Raw genomic sequence first — 12,451 nt, forward strand, 5'->3', positions numbered from 1 at the left:
ATATTTTTGAAGTACTTACTCTTTGAAGTCTCGACATTTCTATGTACAAAAGCAACAAAACACCGCCTTTGCACACTTTGTACAAGCATGCTTTATTTGTATCCAAGGGGCTCAAAAGCACTAAACAACATCCCTCAAAAGTCTTTGGGGGTGGCCGATACCATTTCACAAAAACACGTCACAACAGCTTTCCAAGCAAGGAGTAAACTAGAGGTAACTGAGCAACCAAGAATATGACCAACCATCTTGTCAAACACAATCTCTCAGAGGGAGGTCCACTAGTGACCAAAGACGGAAGTGATAATATGCTAACATAGTGAGGTAATCATGATTGTCTATGGCTGAGACTGCTGCACAAGAGTAGGTAATAACATGGCCTTTCTCGTAAGAGCGTTTACGACGAAGGGAATTAGTGTGCCACAAATGAAATAAAATATCGGACATAAGCCATGTGAGGGGAGAACGAGGCCAATGCAACAATGCCAAGTTGAACTGAACATATGTCATCATGATGCTCAGGACAATACGGAGCCAAACATGTAATGGCCATGTGGACAATTTTCAATATTGCAACTTGACATTCAAGCATTGCATAACCCAATCCACTTGTTGAGTATTGGTTACCTTTCAGCCACCAATATGATACCAGCCAATAGGATATTCCAAGTGTCTGACAATCACATGCAGATCAAGTATATCTCCGGGCCACAAAAGATGATGCCAATCACCTGCATTAAGGGACAAGGGTTTTGACTTTCAAAAGTTGACTTAAGGCTTGTCGCAACCCCAAACGTATCCAATGCTTGCATAATCTCTCGCATGTAATCCTGATTATTGCAAGGCATGAATAACGAGTCATCGGCATAAGCCTACCCAATAAAGTCACTTCCAGAGCGTAATCGCAACCCGTGAAGACGACCAAGGGAAGTCAAGTGATCCAAATGCAATAACAAGGGGTGAATGGCAATAAGGGTTAACAAGAGGAAACCTTGCCTGATAGAGCATTTAAGTGGCTAAGGGTTAGTCACCTCACCATCAAGAAGGCCAAAAGACGTACTATCAGCACACAAGAAATATACAACATTGACTAATTTAGGACCAAATCTAAGGGCCCACATTGTATCAGCAATTAAATCCCATTGTACCTTATCGAAGGTACGTGCATTCCAAATTTTCAAAAATTTATCTTTCATGAGGTGCTAAACAAACTAAGATTGTCACTTTACCTAAAATTAAGATGTTACAAACTTTCCTAATTCTCTAGAAAAAAGATTATCATTGCTTAAAGATATTATGTAGTCTACAGTTTGGAGAACCTAATGTTTTTAGAAACTGTTGAAAGCTACAGCCGAAATTTCCCAAAAGAGCCTATACCATATTAAGAATGATGTACATGCAGCCAGCCCGCAGTCCCAAAATGCTGCAGCAAGTTCCATGGTTGCAACCAATCAACAAACTATCCATCATCACAATCATGCAATATATCGAAGGTTCTACTTGAGCACAAAGACAAGATCAACTGCATTCACAATTGCATCCCTCGGTGGGTTTGTATATACATAAGGTGTTGGGGCACCCAAAGTCCCACTAGCACGGTAGAGACCCAAAGCTAACATTTTCTGATGAGTTAAAAGTCCTATAAACAACTCAGAGAAAGGGCGGTTCACATATTCATCTGGCACTGAGATTTGATCCATGATCCTTCTGTGGTCGTTGCTTAGCCCATCATAAAGCTTTGTAGGCCCACCATCAACAAGCTGCTCGATGATGGACCTTGTATTCTTGTTGTAAAATGTGAATCTCCTGCACACACAGAATGTGCAAAACATAACTCAAAGTTCGTATTTTTTGATAAAGGAATCTTGCTGATTCCATCATGAACTGTAGGCAACATTGCTCTCTATCAGGTTATCTAATTAGATCATACATTAGTTTCCATTTCTTTTGGTCTGTAGAAGAAGAAACATATTCTAATCACTTTTTGAAAATGCGTTAGACTATTGAAGCAACAGGATATGGGATGAGAGCCTACCAAGATGGTGAACCTACCCATTAAGGCTGACCATTCCTCATCCCCCCAGATCACGCTTGCATAGTATACAGAAGAAAGACCTTTGACTTTTCTGAGAGAGAGAGAGAGAGGCACCAACCACACAGAAAAGGCGTGGAAGAGGGGGGGGGGGGTTGGAGAGAGCAGAGCAGACGCCACATGTAGGTATGCCCTCCTGAACATCATAATGAATGAGTGCCAGTTACAATGGAGGGATTCTCAGGGGTCCCTCTCTCTGTCTGGATGACTCAACTGAGGAGAATTGAGTATTCAAGGCAAGAGACTTGGCAATACAAATGCATCATGGCCACACAATGTCCCTTCTGGACGTACATAGACCATATAGTAGCATCTCTAAAAGAAGGGAATTCTGAGAACTTACAGTAAGAAGCCAAGCATGCTTCCTGAAACAGCCTTGCCTTCCATAAAGGGAGGTGTGTAGTGTACAAGCCCATTTGGATTTCTCTTATAATCTTTCACGGAAAATATCTCCCTGGGAATTGAGTACTGTGGCTGCACATAGTGAAGAGCACTTATGTGCTGCATCTCTACAATCACATTATTTGCCCTTTTGCCAAGAATCTGCTCAATGTTTGCCACAATCACTATGTTGTCTATGTCACTTGTATATGCAGATGAGAATTTTATAGTTTCTCCAGCTGCTTCAATCCTGCCTGGAGTAATGTCCACCAACACACCTTGATCCCCCAGAACAACCACTTTCTCTGCATAAAAGAAGTATAACATGAGGTTTGAGATGAGAGAGCTCATGACATAATGCCAATGGGAGACTGAGAAAATGAAATGAAATGAAATGTTATATTAACGTCTTCAAAAGGCCAGAGTGACCTATGAGACCAAACTGATACAAAAGTGGTGAATCTGTTACAATGTCTGAAAAGTGTGAAAGTGTGAAAATAAATGCGAAAAACTAAATACAAAGTATTAGATAAACTTCTTAGGAGCATTCTTGGTGTCTGGCTAGAATACTTCTAATCCTTTGTTGTAGTCTCCTCCGATGAAGTGTGCTTCTACATCTCGGTCGTGGTCGTCTCGATTTCCTAAGCTCAATCGCCCTGTCAATGAGGGTGCCTTTGGTATGAATGTGGGTACTCCTTTGTGCTTGCTGCTGGCCTCTTGCTTCTCCTTCCATTCCTGCTTCTCTCGATCCGGAGAAATCTGTGATCTGCCTCTGAGGCCGTAGTGCTCTTTGTCTTCTCATTAGATTATCCCTGTGCCGATGTAGTTCAAGTAGGTACAGGCCTAAGCACCTTTGATCTTGGTATTGCATGACTCTATCTAGAGGTCCAAAGCCTTCTTTAAATAGGCAATGGAAACGCCCACGTATCTCATAGTATACGGTGCAATGGCATATGTAGTGTAATTCTGTCTCCGGCTCCATTCCGCATAACTTGCAAATTCTGCTCTCAGGTGGGATTCCCCTAAATCTGCCAAATTCAATTTCCAGCTGGTGTGAGGATGTACGAATCTGAACAATAGCACATCTCAAACCATGAGACAGGTGGGTATCCATGTAGCTCGGGCGAATCACAAAACCACCTTCAGATAGCTGTAGGAAGTTTTCTTTGTAGTCGGCCATCTTCGTGCCCGAATCTTGTGTAGGGTCTACCCATGTCCTCTTAGTGTCCAACTATATAAGATCCTGGCGGATGATTTTATTAATCTCCGCTCGTGTGATTGCCAGTGATGGAGCCTCAAGAGAGTATTGGAAGGGGGGTAATCTTTCCATACTGAACCCGTGTCTCTGAAACCACGAGGACAGTTGCACATACCAGCATGATGTATCTCCTTTCATTGCTAATTGTCGAGAGGATTCAAGGGCCAATCTAGTATATCGGCAATTATTTGTATCCCATAAACCATGTATAAAGGACACGGATCTGGTAAGAGCTTCAATTTCTATCGGAGGGGCAGCTAGTTCCGCTCGGATAATCGCGTGTGGTACGGAGGCCTTGGCTCTAATCATTCGGGAAATCATGGATACCAAAGGTCTCTCCATTGACTTCCAAGTATCCCGATCCACAGATGGTCCCCAAATCTGGACCCCATAAAGCATAGCCGAAGCCACCACAGTATCAAAGAGCCAAAGTTTTGTTCGTGGTTCCTGAAACTGCACTTGTGAACACATCCTCTCCAACCCTCCCAAGGCCGCAGAGGCTCTGGACAATCTAGCATCTGCTGCTTTCTTAAGAGTAAACTTCGGTCCTGTAAATATCACACCAAGGTATGTGTATGCATCTGTGTACTCTACTGTAGCCTGGCCATATGCAAATGTAGGTGCTGATCTCCTAACCCACTGCGGTGTGGTGTTAAACACCATAACTTTGGTTTTACCCAAATTTACCGACAGTCCGCTGTCCTCCGCGAATTTATGTAATACATCTAACTGCCTCTGCATTCCATCCGGTGATTCTGCTATCAATACAATATCATCTGCATACAACAACAAAGGGATCCATGACCCTGCAAGTGGGGCACCTCTGTCACCCTCTCTATCAATGTAATCTGATACCTCATCTATATACATACCAAATAAAGTAGGGGACAGTGGGCATCCCTGCTTTACTCCAACGGTGGAATGAACAATGTCGGAATCCCCTTCTGGAGTACGTACATAACCAGTTACTGACCCGTATAAGGCCATGATCCCCCAGATAATCTCTTTGGGGACCCCTAACTCTCGCATTCTACGCATCAATCTGGCCCTTGGTACTGTATCAAAAGCTTTCCGAAAATCCACAAAGCAACAATACATCCTTCTCCCGCTTGCTCTTCCTTCCTCAATAATGGCTCTGAGCGTAAGAATATGATCTAAAGTGGAATAACCTCTCCTGAATCCAGCTTGTCCTGTTGCCCTTATGCCCTCATTCTCTGCCCATCTACTCAGTTTTTGTTCTAGAATGGATGCGTACAGTCGGGTCAATGTGTGACCCACCATAATGGTACGGTATTTCCCGGGTATCATAGGATCTCCTGACTTGAAAATAGGTACGATAGTAGATAATTTCCAAGATTCAGGTAATCCTTCACACATGACCCGATTAAACAGATGAGCAAGGACTTCTGAAAGTAGATCCCTTGCATGGGTCAGATGTTCTGCTACTAAACCCTCATGATCATATGCTCTTCTTGTCTTCATCTTATCAATGGCTTTTTCCACCATTTCCGTAGTAAAGAAAGTACTAGTAGTAGCAGGGCATGGCTCTAGCGGATCTAGTAATGGAGGCTGTCCAGATACCGTATATAATGATGTTACATATTGACCCCAAATCTCAGGAGAAGTAATTGTCGGAGGCGATGAGTGCTCGTGAAATAAACGCCAGGCCTCATGTGAGTCCTGACTCTTGAAGAGCTGATATAAATCCATCTCCAGTTTGGCTAAAAATGCCCTTTTCTTGCGACGTACTATACGCCGAAGAGCAATCCGAGACTGCTTATATGTGATGATCCCAAGTGTAAGCTCTTTCTAGACCTGGGTTCTCGTCTCTCTGCATTCCTCGTCGTACCAACTGTTTTGAGGCATGTTCCCAGATCCTCTCTTCTGATCAGGCTGAGTATGTGGGTATGCCTCTTGTGCTGCTCCATGTAGTATCTCTGTTAGCTGAGAAGTAATCTCCTCTACAGTATATACTGGCTCGGCTGCCCACATCCTATTATGGATCTTTTCCACATAGACTGGATCAGTCTCTGGCGTGAAAGTATATCCTGTGTGTGTCTTCTTCCTTTGTACTTGAGAGGCATTGTATTGGAAGGAGATTGATAAGGTCAAGAGAGCATGATCCACTGCAATCCCAACCGGTCTGGGTCCCACCTTAAAGTCCTCGATACTAGAAATAAAGCTTAGTGAAGTCATGACATAATCCACTGTACTGGCCCCATTCCTGTGCGGGAAGCATGTGAATCCCCCAGATAAAGGGAAATTCTCTAGACCATTAAGTATGGCCAAACCATGTGTAGTTGCCATTTCCATGAGATGTCTCCCATATTCAGTGTGTTCTTTATCCTATGAGTTTCTAGTAAGCCCCTCCTGTGATAAATCCACTTCTCTGAGCATTTCTTCAAAAGTATCATAGAATACTGCTTGAGAGTTGGCCGTTCTGGCATTAAAGTCTCCTAAAGAGAACGATGTCTCCATCTCTAGAGAACTCCCATATGTCATTATTCAGTATGGAGAAAGGGGACTGTCCTTTAGGTGAGGAGTAGACTGATGTACTTGGAGGGAAGTAGCATATAGTGATATATAGAAATCTACCTGTCTCGGCTCTCATTCTCACCCACATATACCTTGCTTGTTCATCCTTCCTGATAATCTATAGTAGTGGTTTCAGCTCCTCTTTAAATAAGACTGCTACTCCTCCTGAACCCCGGCTACCTCGCAGAGATCTCTTGTCTGGTCGACCAGCTGTTTCCCATAAATACCCCTTCACATGTGGCATAAGCTGTCCCGGTATCTGGTGTGTCTTTGAGTACAAAACTATGTCTCTGTCCCTAAAGCTGTCTTCAAAGGCACCTACATCTAGACTATATGATCCATTACAATTCCACGCCGCTATCCGGAGCGTCGTCCCATAGGTCTCACACCGTCATGATGAGCGCTTTTCCAGAACCACTACTTTCCCTCCTCTATAAAAGGCGATTTTCCCCTTTTCTCTTGCTGCCCTGATCTCTGGCATCAACTCTTGCATGTGTGCCACTTGTGCCAATGTAAGGTCATCTCCTAGGAAAATACCAGTTTTCTTAAGAGCTGGCCTCTTCTTTAGAAATTCTTTCCTTATTTCTATATTCGGGAAGCGGAGAATAAGTGCCCTATCCTCTACGTTTCCCTTCTCGTCGATTCCTTTCTTGCCCACTCTCCATGCACTTGTGTGAGTAGGCTCTGTGATGCCCATGCGTTGTAGCAGTTCCCTCACTTCTTCATCTACATTCTCTTTGTCTTTGACTCCTGTGACCCGCACATGCAGAGCCCGATTCTTCCTTTTCTGCTCTTCCTCAATGGTCATATTAATAATGGTGGAGGTGGGTGTGGTCTCAGGCATCTGGGCCTTCCCTTTCTTCACATCCTCAGTCCATTTCTCTGCTTCATCAACCTTTTCTTGTGTCTTAACAAGACGTTCCGCCCATGAAGAAAAGGCAACAACTAACTTGCATATAATAACCATAATCACAAAAAACATTCAATGTGCACACACACGCACACATCCATGGAACTAAGTCAAACGATAACCAAATTTCAGTAGGAAAAGAAGCTACGCATGTGGTTTTATGTGAAACTTACCTGCTTGAAGGATGCCTCCTCGAAGAAGATCAACTTCATACAGAGGTGCTCCTTGCAAAAAGAAGACATCTTCAAAGATTCCAACTGAGCCCCAATGAAAGGCTGATGGCTCCTGAGGGTGGAGAATGACAACCGGAGGCATAGGGAAAGGAGGCATACGGAGGCCTGCGAGGAGATAATACATGTGTGTAGGCCAGCAACCTTGGCAACAAACAAGAACGTGAGGCTTTGCAAGGTCCACAAACGAGATGGTACGCTTTTGCAAATTCTGTAAGATAAGGTCTGTTTTGCGTGTTAGAACAGCTGGATGCGGTCTACCGTATTGCAAGCTTGGTGGCCATGCAAGAAGCTCTTCAGCTCCTAATTGAATTGACCAGCCTTTTCTTGAATCAGGAGATCGTCCATCATCTTTGGATTGTGTTAACTGGTGGAAGTCGTTCAAATAACCAGCCTCAGAAGCATTCTTTCTACCACCTTGCTCAACCAGACCTGTATAAATCACGTTAAAAAGATGCTTCTTTAGCTTTCCGTGTCCATGTGGGCTGCTCGGCTCAGCCCTCTCTGTCAATTCAATATCAAGCTCCGTTGCTTCTAAGTTTATCTCTTTGGAAATTGAAGCCCTTGATTTTTGATACGTCCACTTTGAGCACACATGCTGCAGAAGCTTCATTTTGTCCTCTGTACGCTCTGCTTTTCTTTTGCTAAACTTTGAGAATGTCCATCGTTTACTATATTTGCCCATATCTTCTTGTGTGAGCTTAGAGATGGAGTGTACAGTTTGAAGATCACAAGCAAGTACGAGGCCAATATCATCCTTGTCTACAAAGTGGCCCCTAGGGAAGAGCACAACAGTGCGACAAACCTCTTGTGTTTGATCATCATCCACAGGTATATCAAGGCCAAAGAGAACAACATTGAATGCACTGTATACAAATTCTACTACCTGTTGAAATCAACATCGAAATGTGTGTGAGTTGGTTAAGTAAACTTCACTTGATTTTCATGCAATTGTTCCTTTGCAAAAGGCGTGGATCTCTCCCTACATTTAGTATCGAGACGCCCAAATATCTAAAAATCATACTGCTTTGTTTACAGAGTAGAAGATTTGCAGAGAAAAATTGTTAAATCACCTCTTCAAACAGAAGACCGCAAAAGATGCTTGGGAGAATGACAGGGTAGACACTTTGAGAAAAGCTATAACAGTACTCCGATAAGAAATGACTCAATGATGTCTGTCTCATACGAATTCCAGATGTAAACATGTTAGCAATAAAAGCATAGAGTCCTTTGATGTGGCAGCTGCGATACGGCAATAAAAAGAAATTTATCAGTTGGACGCAATAACCCTAGCATGAAAATTGAATTAGCTTTATAGACATTAGACCCATAAAATTTTCAAATATGAAGGCAAGCACACACACACTGCCTAATTTCTGCATATCTTATAAGATAATAACACATTGATTTAGGAAAGAGGAGATGTTTGCCTCCTGGAAAGGATCTTAAAGTGAACTTTTGATGGGCAAATAACTTCCATGCAGCTTTTGTAATAGCTATCCCAGACAGTACTGCTTTGAGTTGCTGGATCCAAGACCTCGACAATAATCCGAACATTCCCCAAGCAGTAGCGTTGTACTGCTAAGGCTCTAACAATTTGTGCGGCGTCTTCAATCTTTGCATCCTGTGAATACGCCAGAAAAGTGCATCATTCTCTTCATAAATCTTAAGCCCAAATCATCAGGTCTAGAAGTAGTTTCATTTCTTTTCTGTTCTCTCTTGCATTCAACAATTCTGAGGTAAATTTTCCTCTATATTCTTTTCTGTATTTTGTCCTTTTGCTAACAGCATTTTCTATAGACTTTGGAAGAAGCTTGGCGGCTGCATCTGTGCTTTTGTTTGTATGCCTCTGTGACAGTTCAGGTCGTGTCAAGTTGAGGACAGACTTCATTTTCTTGGCAGCAACTAAGTCACAAGTGGCCTGTTTCCATAAGAGGATGTGGCTCCTGGCCTGCCAATTGGAAAAGCTTGAAGCTTTGTGCCAAATTAGCTCTCATCCTTTGGTGCCATGTTAAAAGACTCTTATCATTGGACACAGCATGCCCACTATATGAATCTATTTCAAAGCATGAGCTGAGCCAATGGCAGAGATGCTGGGGTTGAGAGCAGAAGGCTAGGCAGACTTTAGTTGAGGCTTTGCGACTCTAATCACTTACGCTTTGGGTCCTATTGAAGAGGAATGAACAAACAAAAAGAAGATACAACACAGCCGGTTTGTCTGCCTATTGAGTGAAATGGTGATCAAGGAACAACGGGCAAGCTAAATCCACAATCAAAATCTTGCAAGGAATTTTGAAAAAGATTGTCGAGAAACACAGATCTGATTGGGAGAAAAAACTGCACTCCGCGCTTTGGACTTTCTAGGCAACCTATAAAGCAACTACTAGGTATAGTCCTTTTTGGTTAGTGTATGGCTGTGATGCCGATCGGATTGCCATTAGTGAGCGATTGCTTATTAATGAATTAGAGCAATAGGGATTGCCATTAGTAAGCAATTGCTTATTAATAAATTAAGGAATTGCCATTAGTGAACAATTGCTTAATAATGAATTAGAGCAATAGGGAGTGGAAAAGCTTTTGCAATTGGTTAAGGCAGAATTCATGCTTAGATGGTCAGTCATATCATTGAACTCAAGAGAAAGAAGGCTATTGGTCCACATTTTCAGATCAAAGTGTTGGAGGAATAATCGACACTTTTGTTGTTCAATGTTCAAGCTGGGTAGATGCCATGTAAATCTGCTCTAAGATGGATTGGCTCATACTGGATCAACAAATCAGTTGACGATGGTAGCTTCTTAATGAAACAGCTTGATGGCGCAGTGGTGGCTAAGCCTGTTAAAGGATATCGGTTGCGCCCATATTTTGGTCCATTTACAAGCTTAGCTAGCAATGCCTCCTCCAGTTCTTTCAAAAAGAAAGCACCGTCACTGATTGATTTGTGGATCCGGTATGGCCAATCCACCTTAGTGCTAATTTACTTGGCATCAACCTATTGACAAACAATTTTTTTTTTGCAGGAAAAAGATCCTTCCATTAGTTAATAAAACTGCCCCTGCAAGAGAGGGCTACATCAGAATGGAAAGAGACTCTCCCAATGAAAAAACAAGATATATACAAGATGGCTAAATCAGGAGATAGGTGGGGGAAATAACCACACAGGTGGTCGGTACTGCCATCGGGGCACGCCATGAACCATGGCGAAGAAGGATCCAGACCGCCACAATCTCAAGAAAGTCTTGCTTCCGCATGCCGTCAGAGCTACCTTGAAGGCGCTCAGACTCGCCCCCGAGAGTGGGGACCCAGCTCCAGCCAGATGTCACGAACAGTCTCCACTGGTGGAACAGGTCGAGCCTCGAAGATGCGAAAGCAATAGGCTCTCCAAATGAACCACAATGTCACACCGCAGATGAGCTCCCGCCAATACTCTCTATCACTACTCCACTCTTGAGGGACGAGCTCTGTGGCAGGCTGAAGTGTAGGCCTGCCCTCCTGTATCACAATCATCCTGCTGACTAAAGCCATCTCAAAACGAAGTGCTGGGCCCATGAGTGTGGACCACGCAGCAACACCCCAAGTGTACTATCTGGCTGAAGAAAGCGCAGGCATCAGTTGCAAGATCCGAAGCCAAACCTGCTGTGCCATGGGGCAGTCCCATAGACAATGTCTCTGAGTCTCTAGAGGGTGGTCATAAGCCGTGCATGCTAGTGAGAAGCCGCTTGTACCAGCCAACTCCCAACTGCAGTAGCTCGGTGTGCAACTAGCCATTTGAACATGCTGGCTCTCCTCGGCTGTCTACTGTCCCACAAGCGCTCCCAAAATCCACCTAAGAACTCGGCCGTGAGACCCCCTCTTGCCAGTGGGACGCTGCAGCAGGGCGAGCCTCCCTCCTAGCTGTCAGTATGTGGCGACCCAGACGAGCTATGTACTAGAAGAGAGGGGTCCCTAGGTGATCCGCTGTTGATGTGAAGGGGTCCTGTCAAAACCACTCCTCTGGGTCCCACTGCACGAGCCAAGGGTTGGCTCTCCCTCGCCCAGAGACGCCAATGGCCTGACTCAAGGTCAGCTGGGTCTGGGTCTATGACACATGTCCTCCCACTGATGCCTACAACTCTGATCCTCTGAAAGTAGCACTCGGCCACCTCTGGTGCCTCGGCAGAGATGTTGTAAAGGCGGCTCTCCCTCTGTGCCTCGAAGAACCTGCAGGATCTTGTAACTGTACAAGCCCTGACTGAGAAGAGAACTTCCAGTCGCGTGAAGGCCCCCCCCCCCCCCCCCCCCCCCCCCCCCCCCCCCCCCCATCTAGCAAGGAGCTTCCGGCTCTAAAGTGGTATGCCACTCTGCAGGTATAGCCTCTGTAATGTTGAGACACATGCTCTAAGCCCCCCTCATGCCACACAGCTGAATGTCCTGCATCTCCTCGGGAAGAGCTGAAAACTGCAGCCAGTCTCCCAGCCAGTCTCCAAAAGTATGGGCTGGACCCTCTGCCATGGACCCCCAACTTCCAAGAGACGTGAGGCTTGCTACCAGCCAAATGACCTCCCTGTGCACTGACCAAGGGGTTCCAAACAAGCTGCTGTCTCAACCGCTCTTCAATGCATGTGTGTTGATGCTGCTCAAGCCCCCCTCCCCCCCAAAGCTGCTCCCAGAAGCGAAACAAGCTCACCACAAACCTATCCTCCCACCTCCTGCTCAGGCCAACCCTGCACATCTCTGTGAAGATCCAGCGGGTGAAAGGCCTTCATGGGCTGCCTGTCTGTGGGACTTGGGCGTGAATCCTGTGAAGCAACAACTCCTTCCAAGGCTCAGCCCTTGGAGAAGACCTCTGACCACAAGCTTCCCAAGGAGGGCTCTACTCTGTTGTGCTTGGTCTATGATCCCCAACCCTCCTTGAGAGCATGGTAAAGTGATGACCTGCCAAGAGACCTTGGCCCAAGCCGACTGTATATCCTCTACATAGTAGCCAACGACACCTGGTTGACCACCGCAACCTTGCTTGCAAGAGAAAGCTGTGCTGAGCTCCAATGAAGTAGTTTCCTCCTGATGGACAA

At 44.8% G+C, this 12,451-nt stretch overlaps 1 protein-coding gene across 15 annotated transcripts in view; it reads right to left on the minus strand.

Annotated features, from left to right (window-relative positions):
* Positions 1–1,354: 1,354 nt before the first annotated feature.
* Positions 1,355–12,451, minus strand: part of LOC147426135 (uncharacterized) — a 122,495-nt gene continuing 111,398 nt past the window's right edge. For 14 of the 15 annotated variants that reach the window (XM_086499223.1, XM_086499222.1, XM_086499226.1 and 11 more), the window contains 5 exons: positions 8,834–9,027; positions 8,477–8,645; positions 7,347–8,289; positions 2,433–2,775; positions 1,355–1,803 (listed from right to left, as the gene is read on the minus strand). In XM_086499223.1, the coding sequence (XP_086355349.1) occupies positions 1,494–1,803; positions 2,433–2,775; positions 7,347–8,289; positions 8,477–8,645; positions 8,834–9,027 (1,959 nt within the window). In that variant the 3' untranslated portion in view covers positions 1,355–1,493. The remainder of the gene's footprint in view (positions 1,804–2,432; positions 2,776–7,346; positions 8,290–8,476; positions 8,646–8,833; positions 9,028–12,451) is intronic. The other variant, XM_086499236.1, reaches the window with a different exon arrangement.

This window comes from Adiantum capillus-veneris, chromosome 24 (assembly GCF_014529385.1).
Source record: "Adiantum capillus-veneris isolate H3 chromosome 24, ASM1452938v2, whole genome shotgun sequence".
Lineage (NCBI taxonomy): Eukaryota > Viridiplantae > Streptophyta > Polypodiopsida > Polypodiales > Pteridaceae > Adiantum > Adiantum capillus-veneris.